At 44.4% G+C, this 25,522-nt stretch overlaps 1 protein-coding gene and 1 long non-coding RNA gene across 3 annotated transcripts in view; both read right to left on the bottom strand.

Moving 5' to 3' along the window:
- PIWIL2 (piwi like RNA-mediated gene silencing 2) overlaps positions 1 to 14,462 on the bottom strand; it is a 42,956-nt gene extending 28,494 nt beyond the window's left edge. Inside the window, exons 1-8 of one of the 2 annotated variants that reach the window (XM_045007689.1) lie at positions 14,446 to 14,462; positions 10,865 to 11,066; positions 8,679 to 8,778; positions 8,399 to 8,540; positions 3,987 to 4,202; positions 2,747 to 2,857; positions 1,840 to 1,957; positions 671 to 795 (exon numbers count right to left, since the gene is read on the bottom strand). In XM_045007689.1, the coding sequence (XP_044863624.1) occupies positions 671 to 795; positions 1,840 to 1,957; positions 2,747 to 2,857; positions 3,987 to 4,202; positions 8,399 to 8,540; positions 8,679 to 8,778; positions 10,865 to 11,059 (1,007 nt within the window). In that variant the 5' untranslated portion in view covers positions 11,060 to 11,066; positions 14,446 to 14,462. Of the gene's footprint in view, positions 1 to 670; positions 796 to 1,839; positions 1,958 to 2,746; positions 2,858 to 3,986; positions 4,203 to 8,398; positions 8,541 to 8,678; positions 8,779 to 10,864; positions 11,067 to 11,408; positions 11,528 to 14,445 lie in introns of those variants that run through there. The other variant, XM_045007688.1, reaches the window with a different exon arrangement.
- A 2,375-nt stretch (positions 14,463 to 16,837) lies between these two features.
- On the bottom strand, positions 16,838 to 24,819 carry LOC123365199. The gene is made up of 5 exons (XR_006577473.1): positions 24,261 to 24,819; positions 22,845 to 23,833; positions 19,815 to 22,417; positions 19,076 to 19,198; positions 16,838 to 18,934 (listed from the first exon to the last, which is right to left on the bottom strand). It is a non-coding gene; the product is annotated as an uncharacterized LOC123365199 (long non-coding RNA).
- Between the last annotated feature and the right edge of the window lie 703 nt (positions 24,820 to 25,522).

The following is a 25,522-nucleotide window of genomic DNA, read 5'->3' as shown; positions in this document are numbered from 1 at the left end:
TAAAAAAAAATAGATGTTCTCATACAAGACAAACAAGACTCTCCTTGATTTGTTTGAGACAGGACTGAAACCTCTGATGTCCCAGACTACACATACAAAATGTTGTCATGATCCTTGCAAGAGATTCTGGCATTCATAATCAGAAGGCAAGGCAGATGGTTAGTCTGAGATAAATGCCTAAATAACTGATGAGGTCACTGAACGTGGTTCAGGATAAACAGACAGATTTTAGATTAGGATGCAGGTGTCTGCAAAAATTACCCTGTAGTAATAGAATGTTGGTATATGTATAGTAGGTCCCTTCCTCAGTTCCTTATCTAGCTTTGGAAGATTCGAACTTCCTCCTCTTATGTTTTTGTAGGAATTCCCTCTCCCTTTATACTCCACATCCACAACCCCCTCGCCCCACTTTCTCAGGCATCAACCTTCAGACCAGGAATGAAGCAGGAATGTACAGCCTGAGGCAAAAACCATCCCTTCGGTCTGTCAGAGCTGCAACAACTGTTTAGAAACTTGAGCAAACCCCAGAAGCAAGAGACTATAGGCAACCCCAGTCTCTAGTAGAGCACAGCCATTACACACCTGGATGTCCTGTCAACCGTTGACTTGAATGCAAGGCTACCAGCCAGTTAAGCATCATGCCAAGTCACTGGCCTCAACTTTTCCTTACCTCCTGAAGACCACATTGTAAAACGGAATGCACAGGTCCGAGCTGGGCTCTAGGATTTTGGTCATCTGAAGCTTTATGGAGATCTCAGCTCCATCTGTCTTTCTCTGACACGTCAGATCAACAGTCTAGTGCAGGGATGAAGACATCTTAGCAGTAGCAAGAAGTGAAATTACTCAGATCATTAACTATAAAAACCCTTTGGAGCCACCTTGTAGCTGAGAATTTGCTACAGCAGGTCCTTCCTGCTGTCCAAAAGGATTAATCTCTGCATCACCAGGGAGCATCCAGTGTCTTCCAAGCAAGAGCTGCTCCATACAAGATAATCCCTAATAGGAGGGGAAACTTTTTTGGGGAGATGCAAGTATCTGGTCTCAACACATTGCTCCACCTGAAATGATGTTGGCAAAATCACAGCCCCCTTCTCCCGCTTCCAGCTCCCGAGATAGATGAAGATGCTGAACCACATATTTGTTCTGACCCAGGAGACTCATAGTGATAGGTTTTGTGATAGAATCTTGAAACTTCCAAGACTGTTATATTAGCAAATCTCTGTGCACGCTGCCTGCTGGTGAATGACAATTTTGTGCTCCTGAAAGATAAGTACTGCAGACGGGTGCTGTGCAAACGTCCCAAATGTAACTGCTGAAGTACACCAATTTGGACATGTAAGATCCTGATCTATTCTAGTCCTGGGTCCCCCAAACTGCCAATTGTGCAGCAATTCTGCTAAGTGGAGACAGAATGGTACCAAAGCCATGATCCCTTGCCACACACTCTAGGCTCCCTTCCTTATCTCTACTTGTTAGAGGCAGATTATTCCCTTTTCTAGTTCCTGAAGTGTATGGGGAATGTGTGCTTTTCTTTACTTGCGAGGGAAGGGGGGGAGCCATTTAAAACATTTGAAATCACCAGTTGTTTCTGTGCTCACCAGAATTTTACACATATTCCATGGATTATGGAAATCTAAACCAGGCCATAAAAATTACTGTCTTAGGATATGCCAGTCACAGGATAAAATACCTTCAGTTTTTTACTGGTAAGTTTCACTTTCACTTTTTAAAAAAGCCACGTACTCAACTGATACACTCTGGCACTCTATAATAGCTCAAATCATGTGGCACCATGCAAGAGTCAGCCTGTGTGTTTTCTTCACCAGTATCATGTCTTACTTGAGGCAACTTGACAGGCAGGTAGAGGATAGAGCCATCAAATGCCGTAACGTCTCCTGTCACCGATCTATGTTCCATCATCATCCCAAACCGCATACTCTTACATTCCACATTAGGACTGCAGGTCAGGGAGTTAAGGAGAAAGTGGGGAGAAGAGGAGAGAGAATGCTTTATAGTGTCCGCAATATCCTTTTACTTGGAAAATACAAGTATGCATTCAAATTCCAGTTAACACTACTGTGTCCATTACAGGCTCTCAGAGTGCTTTAGTATTACACCTCACAACCCTGCCACAGCCATAACCCAAACCCAAGCCCATGAAACTGCAACAGAAGAAAAATCAGTGCAATATGCAGATTAATATCAAATCACAAGAAGAAAGCAGGGGTTCAAATCAACTCTACTGTGTAACCGACACAGCCACAATCCTTATCCTATGCTATGGCAACTTATTGCAAAGAAGACCTAAAACACCAGGTAATGTTTGTGACTGTTGCCCCATCTAGTGGCTATTCCAGAGTAACTATTAATACTCATGGTACAGTATTAATGCTTTATGCCAATAGAATGGATTTGTATTGTGTTACATCTCCAGGATAATTTTGTGACCATCAAAAGGATTCTGGAAGAACTGTTACCATAACATTCCTCCAATTAAATCCAGATACTTAAAGGATAGCATGTTCCCCAATGCTTAAATTTCAGGAATTGTGAAATCAAGATAAATTAAAGCTATTTTCCCTGGGCATGCTGTCCTCCAAATCTCCATGAGAATTGCTTGAAAATCATTCAGAAGGGCAAGTTTATAGAAGTCATATGAGTTCCACTGCTAATTTCACTAGCTTCTATACCTCTTCAAACCTTACTATAATTGAGATAGATGTTCAAGTGTGCAAGGTGTCACTACCTGAAAGTCACATGGTACTGGTAAACGGCTTCATTTTTGCAGTGTATTTTAATCAGGTTCAGTCCTAAGGGGAAAGGAGTTCCTTTAGATCCTTGCTTCATTAGCGGTTCTCTGTAAAGATATGAAGGGAAGGAAGACAAAAGCACAAAATAGTTTTGTCTAGATTAACGCAAAGAGGCAGCGCAGGATGCCAGCACTGGCTGAGGATCTGAGGGAAAAAAAAAAATCTGAGTGCATCAACACCACCCCTAGACCTCTTCTATACTTTTCACCTGTGCAACAATTAGTATGTGCTTAGAACATCTCATTAATACTTTCCACGTGTGCATCTCAAAGCACTTTGCAAAAATTCATCAACTCCCAACACCCACTGAAAGGCAGGAAATATGGTATCCATTTTACAGATGCATAAACTAAGGAAAAAGAAGAGGTTAAGTGACCTACCCAAGTTTGTTCAGTGACTGAGTGTGTTCTTATCACAATGCCTGTTTAAAAAAATATTAGTTTTAAGAGACAAGTTCCAGCAATATTCTATCCCAGTAAAGTTGGCTCAGCTTTGCAACACTGTAGATTCAGATTGTGTGAAGTCTGTTTAGAATCTGGATTGGTTGGTCAGGAAGGGTCTTCCTGAAGCTCACTAGTACTGTCCCCTACCCTTCTCCCGCAGCATGATCCATGTTACTAGTCCTAAACTAAGTCAGGTAGCCGGGTGCCTAGTCTATCTTCAAATATATTAAAAAATGACTCCCTCTGTTGTACAATTAGCAGCTATCAGTGGGAAGCAGCTGCATAAAGCTACACACGCTGCCACTGTCAGCATTTTTCGTTAACCAATTTCAGAGAAAGGTTACCTAGATATTGTAGTTTCTTCCACTAAGTAAGCTAGCCCTTCTCTTAGTTTTTTCAAGGCACCTAAGAAATCCTCCCCTCACAGAACCCTGCTGTTTCTTTGTGGTTTCCACTCTGCATCATGTCCTATTCTTTGTTAATTCAAGACCAAAGCCCCATACCAGAAGGCATCAATGCAGAATATGAGAGGTAAATATTTGCACCCTCTTCCCCCAACAGCATAAGAGTCTGCAGCAATGAGTCCACCAGGCGCCAAGCCACATCACTGAACAGAGGATTTACCTTAGGGGTTTCTACAGCATAAACGGCTACAGAATCTATGTACCTACCAGTTGATCTAAGAGATATTTAGAAATAAGTGGGCAACTCAACACATCCATCTCTCACTTACTTTCTCTCCATCTGTTCAACAACGGTGGGTGGAGGATTTTCTGGCTGGGGCGCAAACCCGGGGGGTGACAGCAGCGGTTGTGAGAGCTGAGGCTGAAGCACACCTGTGCACAGGAAAGTCAAGTCTGTAGGAACTTTGCACAACCCCCTGCCGAGTGACATGGCTCCTCTTCCAAGAGGGACAGGTGGAGATTCCATTTGCCCGCGGCCAAGAATTCTGAATCCATATACAAGAATGAAAAGGAAAGATGTTAACCCATCCCCAACTTTAAGTTTCCACCCACATTATAAATTAGATGACTTGACTGATGTGAATGCAGGTTATGTTTAAAACAGGCTTTGGTATGTCTTTATTCCACTCCTCTGGTTTTTGGCTGAAGCTTATTTAAGCCTAAAACCAAGATCCAAGCCTGACAAGACTCAGACTGTGGCCAAACTCGACATACCTGTGAATCAATAGGCAGATGTCATTTCTTCTTTCTGCAGATTTGTATTTCACCAAATGGCACAACTATGACTTCTTGCACTCAGAAGGCTCCTCGGTATCCCTGTTCCAGAGCCCAAACCCTACAAAAGTAGCATGCCAGTGATACCTGACTCTTCCACAGGGAGTTTTAGGAGAGACATGGACATTGTAGATGGAAGAGAGCTGTTAAAATTCCATCTAAGCCTTCCCCACAAGCCAGTAAAAGACAATTCCCCATGGTACATTCTTCTTATTTATAATTTGTATTACAGTAGTGCTTAACTGAACGGGGCCCCATTGTGCTATGCCTGTAGTAAAGATACAGTCCATTCTTCCATAACTCTATCCAGTCTTGTTTTAACTGAGTCCTCCACTGACTTTCTTTGGAATGTGCTTGAAAACAGAGGTTTATGGGTTGTGCTACGAGCAAACAAACAATCTCCATTTTGCTCCTCCACATGGATTGTATATTTGATTTTTCATCAGCACTCATTCACTCACTCATGCCCGTCACCCCAATCGGGGTATAGGCCGCCAACCACAGATCTCCAGAGTCCTCTATCCTGGGCCATTCGCTCTAGCTGGTTCCAGGTATAGCCCATTTTTTTGCTATCAGCCTGAAGGTCGCGTCACCAGGTGTTTCTTGGACAGCCTCTTTTCCGCTTGCCTTGGGGGTTCCACCGCAGTGCCTGTCTGGTGATGTTAGTTGGCTGCTTGCGTAGTGTATGTCCTATCCAGCCCCACCTTCTCCTTCTGATTTCTTCCTCTGCTGGGAGTTGATGGGTCCTCTCCAAGAGGTGGATGTTACTGATGGTGTCTGGCCAGTGGATCTGGAGAATCCTTCTGAGGCAGCTATTAATGAAGGTCTGGATCTTCCTGATGGTTGTTTTGGTTGTCCTCCAGGTTTCAGCTCCATACAGTAGGACTGATTTCACGTTGGAGTTGAACAGTCTAATTTTTATTGCCAAAGACAGCTCTCTGGAGCTCCAGATGTTCTTGAGCTGTAAGAAGGCTGCTCTTGCCTTACCAATCCTTACTTTGATGTCTGCGTCTGTGCCACCCTGCTGGTCGATGATGCTACCTAGGTAGGTGAAGGACTGCACTTCTTCCAGGGGGCTTCCATTCAGTGTGACTGGGTCGTTGCTGATGGAGTTAATCCTAAGGATCTTGGTCTTGTCCTTGTGAATGTTGAGGCCAACCTGTGATGACGTGGCTGCCACTACACTGGTCTTCTCTTGCATCTGCTGCTTACTGTGCGAAAGGAGTGCAAGGTCGTCGGCAAAGTCCAGGTCATCAAGCTGGGTCCACAACGTCCACTGGATTCCGTTCCTACGCTCGTAAGTGGATGTCTTCATAATCCAATCGATGACTAGGAGAAAGAGAAGTGGTAACAACAAACATCCTTGTCTGACTCCGGTTCATACCTGGAAGCTGTTTGTGAGCTGCCCTCCATGGATCATTCTACAGTGTATACCGTCGTATGAGTTCTTGATCAGGTTGACCACCTTTGCTGGGATGCCATAGTGCCGAAGGAGCTTCCAGAGAGTCTCTCGATCCACGCTATCAAATGCTTTCTCATAGTCAACAAAGTTGATGTACAACGAGGAGTTCTACTCCATAGACTGCTCGACTATGATGCGAAGCGTTGCTATCCGGTCCGTGCATGATCTGTTCTGCCGGAAACCTGCCTGTTCATCTCGTAGCTGTGGATCGACGGCATCCTTCATTCTCTCTAAGAGGACTCGGTTGAAGACCTTCCCTGGCACCGACAGGAGTGTGATTCGTCTATAATTGGCACAGTTGCTAAGGTCTCCTTTCTTGGGGATTTTGATGAGATATCCCTCTTTCCAGTCTGCCAGAATCACTTCTTCCCATATCTTCTCAAAGAGGGGGTACAGCATTTCCACTGAAGCATCCAGGTCTGCTTTCAGGGCCTCTGCTGGGATGTCGTCAGGTCCAGCCACCTTCCTGTTCTTCATCATGGTGATGGCTTTTCTGATCTCATCTCTGGTTGGTTTATCGCAATTGATTGGGAGGTCCTCGTTGGCTGGGTCGATGTCTGGTGGATTTGGTGGTGCTGGTCTGTTCAGGAGTTCCTCAAAGTGCTCCGCCCATCTGTTGTTCTATTCCTGTTATAGACTTTCCCTGCTTGTCTTTAACGGGACGTTCTGGCTTGCTGAACTTTCCAGACAGTCGCTTGGTAGTATCATACAGCTGTTTCATGTTGCCGCTGTATGCTACCTGCTCCGCTTCTGCTGCCAGTCCATCCACATAATCTCTCTTATCCTTCCTAATATTCCTCTTCACTGCTCTGTGGGCTTCAGCATACTCTTTTTGAGCTTTGGCCTTTGCTGCTCTAGTCCTGCTGTTGACGACTGCTGCCTTCTTCTTCTTTCTGTCTTCTATCTTAGTCAAGGTCTCTGCTGTGATCCACTCTTTCTGCTGGCGTTTCTTAATTCCAAGCACTTCCTGGCATACTGATCTAAGTGTCTCTCTCACTTTCTGCCATCAGTTTAGTACACTGTCTTCCTCTTTCTCAGACCGATCTTGTAGTACTGAAAACTTATTCTTCAGCCTCAGTCCAAAATCTTCCTTGGTCTTATGGTCCTTTAGAAGGCTGACATTGTACTTCACTCTTCCGTCTGACGCGTCTATCCAGTTCTTCTTCAGCTTCAGCTTCAATCCGGCCATCACTAAGTGATGGTCGGACGCCGCGTCTGCTCCTCTTCTAACTCTAACGTCCTGCAAGGATCTTCTGAACTTCTTGCTAATGCAGACATGGTCGATCTGGTTTTCTGTTATGCCTGCTGGCGATACCCAGGTACTCTTGTGGATCGCTTGTGAGGAAAGATGCTACCTCCTATGACCAGGTTGTTAAGTGCACACAGATCCACAAATCTCTCTCCATTCTCACTCATCTCTCCCAGAGCGTGGGTCCCCATGACTTGTTCGTATCCTGTGTTGTCAGGTCCAATTTTGGCATTAAAGTCTCCCATAAGGATGGTGATGTCTTTGTCTGGGAGAATCTCTAATATTTTCTGGAGTCTGTTGTAAAAGTAGTCTTTGTCGTCCTCTTCACTGTCATTCGTTGGAGCGTAGCACTGAACAACATTAATCAGTACAATTGCTTGCTATTCCTATCCTATTTCACCTTGGGACAGAACAACAGCACCAACCTTTTACAAAGAGAGTGAGGAAGTTTACTAGCAGGCATGCTTACAGTGCAGGCGCCACACACATCTTGACAATCTGTCTAATGGCACTCTACCTCAACCCTCTTTCTACACATACTCTACAGCAGAATGACAAAGAAAACGAGAGTGCAGCTCTTTCATCACCCAGCCCAACCAATAGCAACTGCTGCATACAATCCTCCAGACTGGCAATGTCAAACAATTACTGTACTGATCTCCTGGAGACACAAGGAAGACTAACATCATGCCTGTGAGTTGTTAATACTAGTAAATCTCATTTCTAGAGCATTTTCATTCCCCAGTTCACCTACAAGAATTAATTTGTTTATCACTAAAATGCAGCCACCTCTGTTATGCAGATCACCAATCAAACATCACAAGAGAGGGAACTCTGGCCAAGGACAGCAAGGGACTTCTCAACTCACACAAAAAAAGCACTGCACCATTTTTACAACCCGTATAGAGCAGATAGACCAGCATATGGCAAAACGGCAGCATACTCAACCTACCTCCCTTGGCAAAATAAAAGATTGAGTCAGCCCTGCTGGAATTCAGGCCTGTGCTGCTGATGAACATTAGTATTTCAAACCTGCTGTTTAGACTAACAAGCCATCTCTAATGTCTGTTATATACACTACACATGTGCAATATACATGCCTAGTTCACTGGTATATGAAATCTATTGCTGACTAAGCATCAAATGCACAGTTCTTTCTGAATCAAGAGTTCAGCTCAGGCAAACATTTTACTCACCTGCCAGGAGAAAGCGACATCCTTTCCACCTTGCTGTCCCCAACTGGCATGACATTTGGTGATGGAAAGGTGGGCTGCATTGGCATGACTGCTTTAGGTTTGGCCTCCATATCACCCATGCCCCTGCCCAAGATGCCTCGACCTGAATGAAGGGATAGATTCAAAACATGCCTGAAGAAATCTCCCAAGATATGAAAGAGCTATCTTTATCAGTTTAAATACTACACCACAAAACAGCCTTTACTGGAACAGAACCTTATAAAAGGCTGGGATAACTTACCCAAAGGCTGAACTGCCCGTCCCAAGACAGGTCTCGGGATTGTCTCAAAACCAAGTCCTTGGAACATGGAATGCAGGGTTGTGACAGACGGAAGAGGTTCCTGCAGAAAGCCAAAGGATAAAGCTTTAAAGAATGGACAGAGAAGCCTCATTAAGACCTAAAAGGAACAACAATCTCAATGATTAGCTGTACTTCCAAGATACATTTCATGCAAGAAACTCTCTCTTAAGTAAGGAAAGCCTCTATAGAGAAATCTTAAGGAGGCAGCTTATTTGACAGCAGTGTTTTCATGCAACCCAAGCAGACCAAAAGCAGAGTTTTCTTAGCTTTTCCCCAACAAATATCCACTTGCTGCAGCTGTAAGGTTTCCCTGCAGAGGTTTGTAAACTACAGACCTCAGGTTACACATTCACAACTGCCAAGCAACAATTAAATTCTAAAGTTAAAGCTTTTTAACTTAAAACTATTACAAAGGCAGTTGAATTTACAAAGGCAGTTGAATTACAGTGACATTCTTATCTTATAATAAAATCATAAGTTTTTGTTCCACAACTGAACCCCTACAGAAAAGTAAGTGATGAAACATGGCCAGGCCTCTTCAGAGCAAGAGAACAAATGCTCAGACATCATCCATGCTGCGAAGAGCACATTCAGTTTATTCCACTAGTCAGCATCATCAGACACAGCGATAAGAACTGCTATTCAGTTGCACCTGTTTAGGTTAATGTTAATATAATATCCTTAGCTAGAACAAAAACACTAATAGCAGTGAATGTATTATTTTCTAATCAATTAGAATGTTATCACTGATCCGTAGACACCTAACCAGAGACAGTCTGTCCTGGAGAGCTTACAGTCTAGAAATACAGTTGTCATAGAAAGTCTCTGATTAAGTTTCTTAGACACTGTTATATTAAGAATTTAAAATATCAAAAGTCATATTTTGCTACACTTTTTAAAGACTACCTTGATGGGAAGAAACTGTAATTTTGAAGGGGGAAGTGAGTAAAATGAATGAGCACGTTATATCGTTCTCTTTAAGGAGTGGAGCAAAACTTACTTCTACCAATCCTGTCCAAGAGGTCTCATTGCAAATAAGACATTTTAGATTAGAGTTGAAATGACCCAGAGCAATTAAATGAAATCTAAATATTTGATAGGGGAGGGAACTTTTGAGAGGCAGGGCAGCACGATCTAATCAATTTAAAATAAGTTAAAGATAGTTCCACACCTTGCATGAGCCGAAGCCCCCCAAACAATTATTACAACTTTTATAATTTAAAAAAAAATTGGTTTTCCTCCTGCTTATTGCTGTGAGAATAACTCACAACCACAGTAAGAGAAACTGACTATCTATACACAGGGGCGGCTCTAGGTATTTTGCCGCCCCAAGCACGGCAGGCAGGCTGCCTTCGGGGGCATGCCTGTGGGAGGTCCTCCGGTTCCGCGGCTTTGGCATACCCGCCACCGAAACTACAAGACCAGTGGACCTCCTGCAGGCAAGCCCCCGAAGGCAGCCTGCCTGCGCCCCTCACAGCGACCGGGAGGGCGCCCCCCGCAGCTTGCTGCTCCAGGCACAAGTTTGGCGTGCTGGTGCCTGGAGCCGCCCCGTCTATACAGAGGAAAGGGAAACTGACCCTTTGCAAAGTGCTGGCCAACACAGAGTAGACAAATTAAGGCTATGTCTACATTGGAGCTGGAAGGTGTAATTTCCAGCTCAAGCAGACATACCTGTGCTAGCTCTGATCAAGCTAGCAAGCTAAAAATAGAAGTACAGCTGGAGCAGCATGACGGACTATCCACCCAAGTACGTAACTAGAATCTTGGATGGGGTTGTACTTGGGGCAGGGCTAGCCCATCCCGCTGCTCATGCTGCCACAAATATACTGCTATTTTTAGTATGCCAGCTTGATTAGAGCTAGGGCAAGTTTGTCTATTCAACCTGGAAATGACACTTTCTAACAAACATATCCTAAGAGAGATAAACATCTCCTTCCGTCTAACCCATCAGTTATGGAAATCCCAGTCATTCCCCTGGCTCAGCCAGTCTTTGCATCACCCAACACAATGGGGCCGTGACTGGGACTTCTAGCCTGTACTGTAATATAAATAAAAAAACGAGTAGGCAAGATGTTCCCAGTGAGACATATGACTTTGACAGTGATGGTGCCCACTGGAACATTTACCTGCTGTACCAGCCCTGCGAGCTGCCGTGGCTCCTCTGGCACCCTCTGCATCCTGCTGGTACACGGAAGGGACACTGCCCTGCCACGGATCAGGTGCTCAGGCTGAAGCAGCTGCGGCTGAGGCCCAGGCATGCGGGCCCCACAGGGCATGCGAAAGGGGGCAGTGCCCTGGAAAGGGGGCCTCCGGGGATCCATGGCGAGGCTGTCGGAAAGGAAACACATGTGGCACAGAGGCACGCACAAGGGGTGGGGGGGGGAGGGTGTCACCAACAGGCCAGGGACCTGGGTACAGCCCCCTGCCTGGCATCCAGGGGGGCAGCTCAGGGCCCAACCTCCCCAGGGCCAGGCTCTAGCGCTGCACTCCACGTACAGTGCCCGGCGCTGTAACACCAGTGCGCCCCCTCCCCCCACAGGGGGACGGAATCCAACCTGCCCCCCCGGCGGGCGGGCGGGGGCGGGGATCCAGCCCGCCCCAGGCTCCCCCTCTCGAGGAGGGGGGGGGTTTCGGCCCCGTCCTGCCCCCGGCGCTAGGGGCTGCCCTCACCGGGCCGGACACGCGCTCAAAGTCAAGCCTCCGCGCCTCGCCCTGACGCCCGGCTCCACGGCTGCCCTCCATTGGACCACGCCGCCGTCTTTCACCCAGCTCCACCCTCCCATTGGAGACTAATCCCCACAGGGGCCCGCCCATGTCAGTGTCCTTGCCTGGGAGCTACCAAACTCGAGGGGAAAGTGGAGGGGGGGAGGGGCAGAGCAACGGTCATATCCTCCAGTGACTAGTGCAGCGGGCTGCCCAGGTGAAATAGCAGTATCACCACCCCCACCTAGTGAATGGTGAAGCCCAGGGGCTCTGCGTCCTCGCGCGGTGTTCTGTCTTTGTCCAGGCAGAGAGATGCCTCTAATAGTTAAATTTCAATTAAAAACAACCAAATTTAGAATGTAGTGCAAGTAGCCACCTCCTTTTCCTGCTGATCGAGTGGGGCAAAGGAGAGACAAGAGGAAAAAATAACACAAAAAAATGGAAATACAAAAAATTTGCCTTTTCCATTCTTGGTTTTTAAATTAAACAAAAAAAAAATAAAATCTACAAATTGTTCATTTAAAAAGGCCCCTTTTTCATTGAAAAGACTGAATGAAAAATTGCAACTATCCCAAGATTTTAGCATGCTATAAAACATTAATCAATAAAACCGCACAACCCCTTTGCGTACTAGGCATTATTACCAAATGAAGAAACTGAGGCAGAGTGAAGCAACTTGCCCAGGGTAATCTATTTACTTAGCTAGTAAACTATTTGGGTCAGGGACCATGTTTTTGTTCAGTGTTTGTACAGCGCCTAACACAGTGGTTCTCAGACTTTTGTACTGGTGACCCCTTTCACACAGCAAGCCTCTGAGTGCAGGCCCCCCCCCTTATAAATTAAAAACTTTTTTATATTTAGCACTATTATAAATACTGGAGGTGAAGTGAGGTTTGGGGGTGGAGGCTAACAGTTCATGTCATGACCTGCATGTAATAACCTCAAGACCCCCAGTTTGAGAACCCCTAACACAATGAAGTCCAGGTTCATGGCAGGGGCTTCTAGGCTAGGCGATACTGCAGAGCCAGAAGGGAAACCAGCAGTCCTCAGAGTTTAGTCACAACAGCTTAGTAGAGGGAGAGGGAAGGGCTACAGGCATTTCTTAGCCAGGTAAAACTCATTCTCTCTGCCCTTGTTGCCATCTGGAGTGCTTTGCCCAGAGATGAGGACGCTGCAGTGAGTGAGCGAGTATGTCTCTGCCCGACTCTCAGAGTATAATGCTCCTTTTCCCCAGGATGCACGGGGTGGGGTGGGGTTAGGGGAGTAATGGAGTTCCGTGGTGTGGAGTCTCTCCTTGGGAAGGGGGCCATGTGTTTGCTGTGGAGTTTAAAGGGCCATAATCCATTTAATGTGGATGTAAGATCTTAACTACAGTTTCTGCTAAGAGCTTTTCATATAGGCCCAAAGTCCACAGCTTAGCCTGGGCCATGAGGGCTGGCTAACAGAGAACAATACATAGCTAAAATAAAGCTGGAGTAATCAAATAACCTTGTGTGTTTCAAATCAGTGAGCAGAGTCAGCATAACTCCGAATATAATTGGGCATCCTTATCGTGAGTTATAGACACATGAAGTGCTGAGAAAGGCCTCAGAGTTACTCCCTAATGCAGGGAGTAGATAGTGGTACAATACCCCTCAGATCCCAGACAGAGTTCAGAAAGAGGCCTAATATGATTGACATGAGTTATGACACCCTCCCCTCACAGATGTATGCCAATCCTAGCCCACAGAAATGCAACAGTAAATTTATAGACTATTGTGTATTAATTACTGCTTTTTTGCTTTAAATCTCCAGGAATGTACCTGTTGGTCAACTGGGAGAGCTGCTACCTCATTCCCCTGAACCCCAAAATTAGGATTGAACCTATACACTTTAATAAACATAGTTTAAAAGTAATTATCTGTATATCAGCAATATATTAATTTAAGCCTTGGGCAAAGCCATTACGTAATCTTTTAAACAATTGGCTTATTGTGCTTGTCTTGCTGCTAAAACCTATCCATGGGGCTTAAAACCCCCCATCCCTGTTGCTTCTCTCCGCCCAATAAACACCCTATATAATTGTTCTGCAGTGTCTTTGAGCCTAATAATCAAGGTAACACTCCACCAGCGCTGTGCATAATAAACTCCTGTGCTTAACTCTACACCAGTGGTCCCCAAACTTTTTTGTCTGACGGGCGCCAGATGATGAGCCACGGAGGACCGTGCGGCAGATGAGCATCTGCTGAAAATCCGCTGACAAGCGGCAACGTCCACAGGCGTTGCTGCCAAAATGCCGCTGACAAGCAGTGTCATCCAGAGGTGTCGTCGCTGAAATACTACTGACAATTGGCGGCATTTCGGCAGCAACGCCTCTGGATGATGCAGCTTGTCGGAGGCATTTCGGCGGATGCTCATCCCCAGGCCACTACGCAGGTGCACTTAGATGCCCTGGTGGGCACGATGTTGGGGACCCCTGATCTACACAGTGTGAATTCATGTTCCTTCAGGTTGAGTCCTTTCTGTCCCCACTGGGTCCCTGGGGAGCTGCATTCAGCACCATGGACAGCAACCCACAGGGCTGTGTGGCTTCAGAGCCTGGACCATGAACCCTGTTTTTGCTGGGCCTTCTGATTGGGAAACCCGGCCCACAGCTTCCTTTCTCCCTCTTTCTGTGTGCCTCACTCGGTCTCTGAAATTCACCCCTTTACTTCTCAGGACCTGAGCCGGCTCCTGCTGGAGATAATTAGCGATGGCCCCATTGCATTATTCAATGGAATTCGAATCATAGCATCATAGAACATCAGGGTTAGAAGGGACCTCAGGAGGTCATCAAGTCCAACCCCCTGCTCAAAGCAAGACCAATCCCCAGACAGATTTTTACCCCAGTTCCCTAAATGGCCCCCTCAAGGATTGAACTCACAACCCTGGGTTTAGCAGGCCAATGCTCAAACCACTGAATTAGGAGGATCAAGTCCTCTAATCCCTGTGCTCTAGGCCTAGGCCAAATTCAGATTTAGCTTACACCAGGGCTGAATTTGACTCTCCATGGTGAGTCTCTTCCCAGGCAACGGTGTTCCAGATTTGTTTTCCTCTCTCCTTTTCACTATGGCTTGCATTACCTTTTCCTGAACATCAGCCAGCTCCGGTGGGACTCTTCAAATCCTATTGACAATGACAGGATTTGAAGTCATTCAGCACCTGATAGTACTGGACCCTCTATTAGCATAAAGCGTTTATCTCCATCTGTAAGTACTTTTGGTGACCTTTGTGTGTCTTCTTGCCCTTAGAAATTTATGTATAAATCCTTGCTTTTAGTGTGTCTGTATAATTTATTTGTGGGGGCTCAAAGATAGATTTCATCTGTTCCATGCTATCAAACTATATCTTTCATATTGTTTTAGTAGAATTAAAGAAGGATTGAACTATTAATATAACTTAAGTGGACACAAGTCAATTTTTTTTAAATAAATGACCTTTCCTATGCCAAGAATAATGTCTTAGAATATTAAAACTAACTTTTTTTTTTCAATCTAATTTCCTTCTCACCACAGCACAGTTTGTCCACATTTCGCATGTTTCTCATATGGACAATGAAAATAGGATGGTCAGTTTTACTTCTATTCCTAATCAGTTTCACTTTCAGGTTTTCATGCACCATTCCAATGTCCCAATATCTGGGCTGTCAATGCTCTGATGGGGAACGTTGCAGTCAAACCAAAGAGGAACTGTTTATAGTGTAATTTATTCTGCTCAGTGTTTGCTTACTAATCTGATTATCCTGCCTGCTCCCCTAATTAATGGTCCAAAACACTCATTGACCACAGTGGTGCAGAATTGGGCCCAAAATATTTGTGGGATAGTCCAGGTGGTAATATTTGAGTGCCCATGATTTGAGAGTGTCTGATTTCAGGGGTATGCTTTTTAACTACTGTATTTTGATGTGCCATGATAATAGGCACTGTAAACATCAGTACAGTTGTTACTAATATTAGATTTTGAAAAACCTTTGCAAAAACCCCAAGCCTTCCTGAGAGTATCAATGAAATGTCTTTGCATTAAATATTCAGATCCTTAAACATATGCTTTTTCATCCATGCTACTGGCATTTTTAAAGAATATACCGTTTTATTATGGCTACACCTGTTTTACATATATAGAGTTCTTGAGGATATGGAGTGTGAACTGGGCAGCCTCATTTGAGATTTGTCATCATTATGAGAATGCCACTTGCAGGTACACGGGCTGCAGCATTCTCACACTGACTGCTGTCTTTGTCTTTCCTCTTTGTGGCAGGCTTAGTTCCCAACTTCAGGTTCCACATAGAGATACTGTTTGGGGAGATCTCCAAAGACCTCCTAACCTGGAGTCTGATGTGGAACAAGGTGCTGGGTCTTCCCATCTGCCTGATGGTCTTTGGGGCTGCTACCTACTTCAACATCAAGTGGGTCTCAGATGCCCTGGACTCCACTCAGAAACAGAGGATGAACCTTAGAAAAAAAAGATATGGAGCTTCAGGGATCATGCAGGTAGGTGTGAAGGTGAGGAAAGGAGGGGCACCTGTTAGAGAGACAGAGAGTCACCCACAGAAGGATGGCTGAGGACTTCCTGGAATATAGTTCCATTTTCATAAGGCCTTAAGCCTCCATCTCCCATTCTGAATAAAGGTTCTTGTGGGTTCCTTACTGAAGGACATTTGTACAATGACTAAACACAATAGAATAACATAAGATTTGCCATACTCAGTAAAATCAGTGGTCCATCTGGTCCAGTGCTCTGTTTCCAAAAGGGACCATTAGCAGAGCCAGGAATACAAACCAGATCTCCTGAATCCCAGGCCAGTACTCTAAACCACTGGACCACGCTACCTCACATGTAGAAGCATATTAAAAAATTAATACACTGCAAAAGTTAATTTCTGAAAAGAGATTAATATAATATTAATTTTCATATTTGATTCAATCAACTTTTTAAAAAATTCTGAATTGGAATGCTGCAGAAACCAGAAGACCTTGCCAATTTTAGGCTATTCTTATCATAGAAACTGTGGTCTCATATATTGTGCTCAAGAAGTGCAGGGCCTGCAGATCTCAAGCAATCTACAAGCTTGTCAGCAGTGAAGGACCCAAACAAAGTCCCATTCTTATGCGCCTTGGAAGCTCAAGGAGGGCAACTTTAAGGTCACACAGCGGTCTGTCCAAAAATGTGTGATGCAAGAGAAAAATGAAACTTGCACCATTACAGGATAGTTACTTCCAACGACCACATAAAAAAGGTAAAAACAGATAATAATTAAATTAAAATTAATGATACCAAAATTCTTAACAAGTTTATGAGATTCCTTTTTATTTAGCCAAAGACAGAACTGAGACCATACCTGAATTTATACATTTTATTAATTTAATGTCATAACTATTAATAAATATATTAATAAACAAGGAGTTACAGATAGCAAAGTAAGTTGATATGACAATCAAAGTTAAGTCTATGAATTTAACATGGAATATTCCAATATTTATCAAGTAGATATAATCAAATCTAGTTAATTCATATCACACATCATAAAATGGTGATATTAGCAAGATTTTAGTACAGAACAGAATTAACTATCAGTATAAATCTTTTAATAGAGGTCATTGTTCAACACTTAACTGGCAGAAATAGAAGTCAAAAGTTTTCCAGTTATTACACCTCAAAAAGATCAATAAGGTTTAAAGGATCCCCTACAGCTCCAGAAATGTTAACTTTTGAAAGTCTCTGGAGATATCTTTATTCTGCCAGGTCATCTTCATCCCAGATTTTGGAATTGGGAATGACAGTAAGAACTGAGGTAGCCAGGTAAGTCCTAGATCCCTGATGAGCTTAAAATTCAAACCTCAGTGCTTTCAAACACCTACCCTAAATTAACTTTCACACCAATAAAATTGCACCAAACAGGCAACCTCAACTTTGCACTCTAAGTACATCTAATAATGTACATATACAAAAACATCTACGATTTTCAACAATTCACTGTAAACCAATACCTGAAAAACAATCATCACAAAATACTGCACCTCTACAAAAATACTAACACTTCACAGAAAAATGCCTACCTAAAACATCCAAATCATCATCCTCGAGCATCCACTTAATTCAATAAGCATAAAAACCCATTAAAACACCACTATTACCATGTACATCAATATACACAACTACCAAAAAATACTCTAGCTCTTCTGACACAATAGGTGCAAAGTTAAAATTGAATGTGTGGTACAGTTTGGTTGGTGTGACAGTTGAAGTAGAGTAGGTGTTTGAAAGTTGTGAAGTTGGGGGAGTAACTGCCAGTTTCCAGAACAACTCTTAATTTTGTTTGCTTGTTTTTAGCAATGCGTGAGAGATACAGAGCTTTAAAAATATTGACTTAGACAGTATCTGGAGTAAATGTTAATCTTTTCAACATTAACTTTTTTGAAGAGTTTTTTTTTTGGAGGGGGAGGGCTTGAGGTGAGTGGAGAATACAAACACATGCCTTCCCTTCAGTTACATCTTTGCACCTCCAGTAGGAAATTATTATTCATTTTTAATAAAAGTAGTGCTTGTTTGTTTAAGGTCTCTGCATTACAGATTCACAATTTTTCCTTTATGCCTTCTGACAAACTTGTTAGTAAAAACAAAAAGTACATAAAGCATTAGTCGCTCACACTTAAGTCAAAGGAACATGTTTTCTAAGATGTGTGTAACTCTTTTACATAAAATCAGGTAGTCACCTTGGTAAAATACTTTTAAAATACTTGGTTACATATCTACATGAAATCAACATTTAGATGTAAATAACCAGTTATATTGACAATTTCTAATTGGCAATAGGTAGAAACTTAGTATAATTTCACATGGCATCATTTCTATGGTACTGTTTTGGTATAAAAACGGGCTGAGAGAAAGGAGAAAGGTCAATAGTGTGCCTACGGAAAAAGGTTTTCCAATACTCTTCAGGGTGGCCACCCTACATCTCAGTTTTCTTCCATCTTTTTCAAATAGTTTTTCAGCTTTGAACAACTTGTTGTAGCTTACAGAGACTTTAAGGAAATAAAACTGACTTCTTGCTACACAAAAGTCCAAATCACCAAGCAATGACATGAAAATGACTCGTCAAGGAATCATAAAGATTAAGGTTAATTAATTAAATAAAATACATCCCACTTTTCTACTAGAATGTGAAAGTGTCATGCACAAAGCATGCTTTATGGACTCATTAGTAAAAGACAATTAGAGAGGACATACATCATTATAAAATAAGATGACATATCAGTTCTCATGTGGCAGAAGTAGTTACTGAATTGAAAGGTTGTAGAAGAAAACTGTTTGCCACTCTTCAGTTTTGTGGTGCCACAAGTAAATGAGCTTCAGAGTTTGTTATATACTGTCTATGAACATTAATCAGCATTTGAAAGGTGACAGATGCAAGTGACTTTGTTCAATTTATCTTTCCAATACACTCATATACCATGGTGCTGGACATGGTATAAAACCTGAAGAAAACACAAAAATATTATTTAAATGCCATGTTAATTACGTTACACTAGAAATGTTTAATATTGCTTAAGGAAATCAAGTAATGCATTACATTAGATGAATTTATATTAATTATGTGAATTTATAGTATGATTTACCTTTGAAATAGATCACACAACTGTTCTTTGCTCTCAGAATTTGTTTCCTTTCTCCTTCTTCATAGGCTGTTAGTGTCTCTTTTCTCATTTTTCAGTTGGGTGCTTCTGTTTTGTCCCATTCTCCTTTAGAAGATGTAAAAAGTGTCCAAGACAGTTATAGCAGACATGCAATACTATTTGATATTCTAGATAAACACAACAGAAATATGTTGCATGTTTAAAGACAGAACAAAATAAATTTAAAAAAGAAGTAGACAAAAGGATAAAGTACAGATTCAGTCACTGAAAAAGAAGACTGATGTTCAAATTACAGGTATCCATTTCAAGCTCTAGAATGCACAAATAAAGTAGACATACCTATAGAACCACAAATGAAAAAAACCACTATATTTCCTGAAAACAATGCCTCAAAACTAAAAGGGGAATAATTAAAAGCAATTATCAATGCATTTTAAGAAAAATAACTCTACCTGACTCACTAAATTAGCATCATATATGGCCAGAAAAAAGGCACAGGAATGTTACCTAATCAACTCTATTTCAAAGCCAAAGTCTCCAAATTTCCCATTGACACTTATTGCACTAGGCAGTTAAAAAATCTTCATAGAAAATCAGGAGGAATGAGAAGATCAAGAGCAGCATGGAACCTCACATAGATACCAGAACTAATGGAAACAGGAAAACTGTACAATCTGACTTATTAGAAAACTGCCACAGAACCTTCCCTTTCTGAGCTTACCAGCAACAGCAGCAGGATATCGGAGCTCCAAGAGCACAGTAAGCGGAGCAGAAAGCAGGAGACTTGGCGGCACAATTCCAGGCAAGTTGGAAGTGCAGTGCAAAGGGCCAGGACTCTGGACACAGTCTCATGGGGGCACCATAAATAGTGTCTGATGAGACCTGTACCCTGTTTACAGGGTGCTCATTCAGATCAGTGGGCTGCACTTGACCTAGTGTCAAGGGAATAGAGGGCAAAGACCAGATCCCTGATTACAGGGCGGTCACTCGCCTCAGGCTGTGAAGAAAGCACAATGCCAAGAGACCCAAAAGGCCTTGGAGACCAAACCCTAGTTACAGGGAGGTCAAACTGCCCATGTTACTGAAATGGTTCCAATTCCACAGATTTCAAAAGAGAGATGCAACCTGTACCCTGATTACAGGGTGGTCGCTGGGATTAGCCAAATAGCAGAGACCGTAACCTGAATTACAGGAAGGTCAAGCTCCTCAAAGTACCAAAGGACTCAATATGTCCCATTCTATAGATATTTGTGACATGCGCCCTGATTACAGGGCTGTCAAGCTGACTAGTCGGCCAGTGTACGGCGTAATGCCAAATGAGCAAGTGGCAAAGACCTGGACCCTAGTTACAGGGTGGTCACACTACTCAGGGTTCCACAGAGCTCAATATCCCCCAGAAGGCAGAAGGACACAAACAATCCCTTCATTACAGGGTCAGGACTCAAACCAACCGGCTGAAGTAGCATGGTGGCAAAAGAACGAAAGGCAGAGACCTGAACCCTCGATACAGGGTGGCCACGCTGCCCAAGTACTAGGGGATGCTGTACTTCCTGTGAGTCACAAGCACCTGAGCTAAATCCGCCTCCTTAAAGGCCAATCATTGTCATCAGCCCACTAAAAGGAACTCAACTTAAATGGAGAGACCAGATCCCTGTTTACAGGGCGGTCACACTGTCAAAGGCGCTAAATGATGACATCTGAGCCCTTACTCTTCCCTTTTGTGGGGAGGAGGAGGATAAATACATTAATACACTTTGAGCTCTTTTTCCAATTCTGAGAAGAGTAAAGAAAAAGCGCTGCAGCGATTTAACTTAAAAAAATAAAAATAAATAACTAAAAATTAAAAAGCTTGCACACCCACTTGTATCACGTGCTCTCACAAACACAGCCATACAAAACAAAGGGGGACTTCCCAGAACAGAAAGAGAGCTCATGGCAACAGGTCACTCGACCCACTGCGTTAAACTTGACCAATCTTCCTCCCCTCAAAAAAACAAACAAACAAAGGGAAAAGGGACAAGACCTGCACCCTGATTACAGGGTGGGGTCCAAGTGACTAGCGCAGCAACCCAAAGGAGCCAAAGGGGAAAGGACCTGAACCCTTCTTACAGGGTGGTCCCTCGAGCTAGCCAATTAATGGAAAATACATCACAAGTAAGAGAAAAGGAGGAGACCTGAACCCTACTTACAGGGTGGTCACTCAGCCCAACGCATTAAGGGGAATCTAGTCCTCCCTAAATAAGAGGCACATGACCTGCACCCTAATTACAGGGCAGTCATACTGACCAGGCTGAGAACAAGACCCAATCCCAGAAGAGCAAAGGACAGAGACCTGAACCCTAGTTACAGGGAGGTCACATGGCTCAAGTAAGAAAGACATCAGTAGCTCCCATAAGTGAGGGGATTTTGACTCTCACCCTGATTACAAGGTGGTCACTCTGACTAGCTGAATTAAAGAGGATAATGACAGAAGACAACTTTAGACCTGAACCCTGATTACAGGGCGGTCACACTCCTAAGGGCCCTAAACTAACCCTAATCCCTGATAAATGAGAGGGATTTGACCTGCACCCAAATTACGGGGTGGTCATTCCGATTAGAAAGATAAAGGTGCATAAAGCCAGGGAGCAAAAGGGCAGAGACCCGACCCCGAATTACAGGGAGGTCACACTCCACAAGGTATCAAAGGGCTCAGTACTTCCCATACTACAGCAACTTGTGACACGCACCCGAATTGCAGGTGGTCACGGTGACTAGACTGTCAGAACAGCAAGATGGCAGCGCCCTGACTCCAAATTAGAGGGAGGTGAGTCCTACGGCTCAGGGTTCCAAAGAGCTCAGTATCCCCCAGAAGCAAAAGGAAGATGACTTGTACCCTGATTACAGGGTCGTCATCCTGACTACAGGGCCACAACAAGGCGTAATGCCAAATGAGCAAGTGGGCAGAGACTCAGGCCCTAGTTACAGGGCGGTCACATTGCTCAAGTTACCAAAGAGCTCAATGTCCCTCGAAAGCGAGGGGGAAGTGACTTGCATCCTGATTACAGGGCAGTCACTCTCACTAGCCAACTAACAGAGCACAATGTCAAAAGGAGAAAACAGCACAGACCTGGACCCTGATTACAGGGCGGTCACGCTGCGCAAGGTATTAAAAGGCTCGAGGTGCCCGTACAGTGTAATTACGTGACCTGAGGCCTGACAAAGGGAGGTTACTGTGCCCAGAGTCCCTTTCCTTCTCCTCCATCCTCAGTGAGTTGTCCTCTTTCCTCCTCTTTGCTTGACATTCCTGACACTTCCTTCTCATACACTTGTGCTTGGAGCTGCCTGAAACAGAGAGGGAGCCAACAGGCGTGTGTAAGTCAGGAGCCCTTACGACAACTCTGCATCCCCGACACAAACTGAGCATAAACTACTGATACAGTGTTGTTTTCCAGTCTGAGACAGCCTGATTATTCAGTTCCAAGATAGTTCTATGCGGTCCTCAGACAGTTCCAGAAGGACTTTCCCCTTCTCCCAAGCCCCATTGAGTGACAAAAATATTAAACCCACCCTACTCCAGAGGCACAATCTCCAGATTTCCCCTCAACAACTATTACAGCAGGCAGGCTCCATACTAAATCAAGAGGAATTAGATGAGTAAGGGCAGTATGGAATTAATGGACAAGTATTCCAAAGTCAATGTCCCAAGGTATGCTACCTGGACTGACTTGTCCAAAACTTTGTCCACGGGACCCTCCCTTTCTGAGCTTACCAGCAACAGGAGCAGGATGTCGAATCTCCAAGAGCACAGTAAGCGGAGCAGAAAGCAGGAGACTTGGCGGCACAATTCCAGGCAAGTTGGAAGCGCAGTGCGAAGGGCCAGGACTCTGGACACAGTCTCATGGGGGCACCATAAATAGTGTCTGATGAGACCTGTACCCTGTTTACAGGGTGCTCATTCTTATCAGTGGGCTGCACTTGACCAAGTTCCAAGGGAATAGAGGGCCAAGACCAGAACCCTGATTACAGGGCGGTCACTCGCTTCAGGCTGTGAAGAAAGCACAATGCCAAGAGACCCAAAAGGCCTTGGAGACCAAACCCTAGTTACAGGGAGGTCAAACTGCCCATGTTACTGAAATGGTTCCAATTCCAAAGATTTCAAAAGAGAGATGCAACCTGTACCCTGATTACAGGGTGGTCGCTGGGATTAGCCAAATAGCAGAGACCGTAACCTGAATTACAGGAAGGTCAAGCTCCTCAAAGTACCAAAGGACTCAATATGTCCCATTCTATAGATATTTGTGACATGCGTCCTGATTACAGGGCTGTCAAGCTGACTAGTAGGCCAGTGTACGGTGTAATGCCAAATGAGCAAATGGGCAGAGACCCGGACCCTAGTTACAGGGCGGTCACATTGCTCAAGTTACCAAAGAGCTCAATGTCCCTCGAAAGCGAGGGGAAGGTGACTTGCACCCTGATTACAGGGCAGTCACTGTCACTAGCCAGCTAACGGAGCACAATGTCAAAAGGAGAAAACAGCACAGACATGGATCCTGATTACAGGGTGGTCACGCTGCGCAAGCTATTAAAAGGCTCGAGGTGCCCGTACAGTGTAATTACGTGACCTGAGGCCTGACAAAGGGAGGTTACTGTGCCCAGAGTCCCTTTCCTTCTCCTCCATCTTCAGTGAGTTGTCCTCTTTCCTCCTCTTTGCTTGACATTCCTGACACTTCCTTCTCATACACTTGTGCTTGGAGCTGCCTGAAACAGAGAGGGAGCCAACAGGCGTGTGTAAGTCAGGAGCCCTTACGACAACTCTGCATCCCCGACACAAACTGAGCATAAACTACTGATACAGTGTTGTTTTCCAGTCTGAGACAGCCTGATTATTCAGCTCCAAGATAGTTCTATGCGGTCCTCAGACAGTTCCAGAAGGACTTTCCCCTTCTCCCAAGCCCCATTGAGTGACAAAAATATTAAACCCACCCTACTCCAGAGGCACAATCTCCAGATTTCCCCTCAACAACTATTACAGCAGGCAGGCTCCATACTAAATCAAGAGGAATTAGATGAGTAAGGGCAGTATGGAATTAATGGACAAGTATTCCAAAGTCAATGTCCCAAGGTATGCTACCTGGACTGACTTGTCCAAAACTTTGTCCACGGGACCCTCCCTTTCTGAGCTTACCAGCAACAGGAGCAGGATGTCGAATCTCCAAGAGCATAGTAAGCGGAGCAGAAAGCAGGAGACTTGGCGGCACAATTCCAGGCAAGTTGGAAGCGCAGTGCGAAGGGCCAGGACTCTGGACACAGTCTCATGGGGGCACCATAAATAGTGTCTGATGAGACCTGTACCCTGTTTACAGGGTGCTCATTCTTATCAGTGGGCTGCACTTGACCAAGTTCCAAGGGAATAGAGGGCCAAGACCAGAACCCTGATTACAGGGCGGTCACTCGCCTCAGGCTGTGAAGAAAGCACAATGCCAAGAGATCCAAAAGGCCTCGGAGACCAAACCCTAGTTACAGGGAGGTCAAACTGCCCATGTTACTGAAATGGTTCCAATTCCAAAGATTTCAAAAGAGAGATGCAACCTGTACCCTGATTACAGGGTGGTCGCTGGGATTAGCCAAATAGCAGAGACCGTAACCTGAATTACAGGAAGGTCAAGCTCCTCAAAGTACCAAAGGACTCAATATGTCCCATTCTATAGATATTTGTGACATGCGTCCTGATTACAGGGCTGTCAAGCTGACTAGCAGGCCAGTGTACGGTGTAATGCCAAATGAGCAAATGGGCAGAGACCCGGACCCTAGTTACAGGGCGGTCACATTGCTCAAGTTACCAAAGAGCTCAATGTCCCTCGAAAGCGAGGGGAAGGTGACTTGCACCCTGATTACAGGGCAGTCACTGTCACTAGCCAGCTAACGGAGCACAATGTCAAAAGGAGAAAACAGCACAGACATGGATCCTGATTACAGGGTGGTCACGCTGCGCAAGCTATTAAAAGGCTCGAGGTGCCCGTACAGTGTAATTACGTGACCTGAGGCCTGACAAAGGGAGGTTACTGTGCCCAGAGTCCCTTTCCTTCTCCTCCATCTTCAGTGAGTTGTCCTCTTTCCTCCTCTTTGCTTGACATTCCTGACACTTCCTTCTCATACACTTGTGCTTGGAGCTGCCTGAAACAGAGAGGGAGCCAACAGGCGTGTGTAAGTCAGGAGCCCTTACGACAACTCTGCATCCCCGACACAAACTGAGCATAAACTACTGATACAGTGTTGTTTTCCAGTCTGAGACAGCCTGATTATTCAGCTCCAAGATAGTTCTATGCGGTCCTCAGACAGTTCCAGAAGGACTTTCCCCTTCTCCCAAGCCCCATTGAGTGACAAAAATATTAAACCCACCCTACTCCAGAGGCACAATCTCCAGATTTCCCCTCAACAACTATTACA

This window comes from Mauremys mutica, chromosome 2 (genome assembly GCF_020497125.1).
Source record: "Mauremys mutica isolate MM-2020 ecotype Southern chromosome 2, ASM2049712v1, whole genome shotgun sequence".
In the NCBI taxonomy this organism is placed as follows: domain Eukaryota; kingdom Metazoa; phylum Chordata; order Testudines; family Geoemydidae; genus Mauremys; species Mauremys mutica.
The sequence above is the reverse complement of the archived record's forward strand: the minus strand, read 5'-3'. Positions and strand labels throughout refer to the sequence as shown.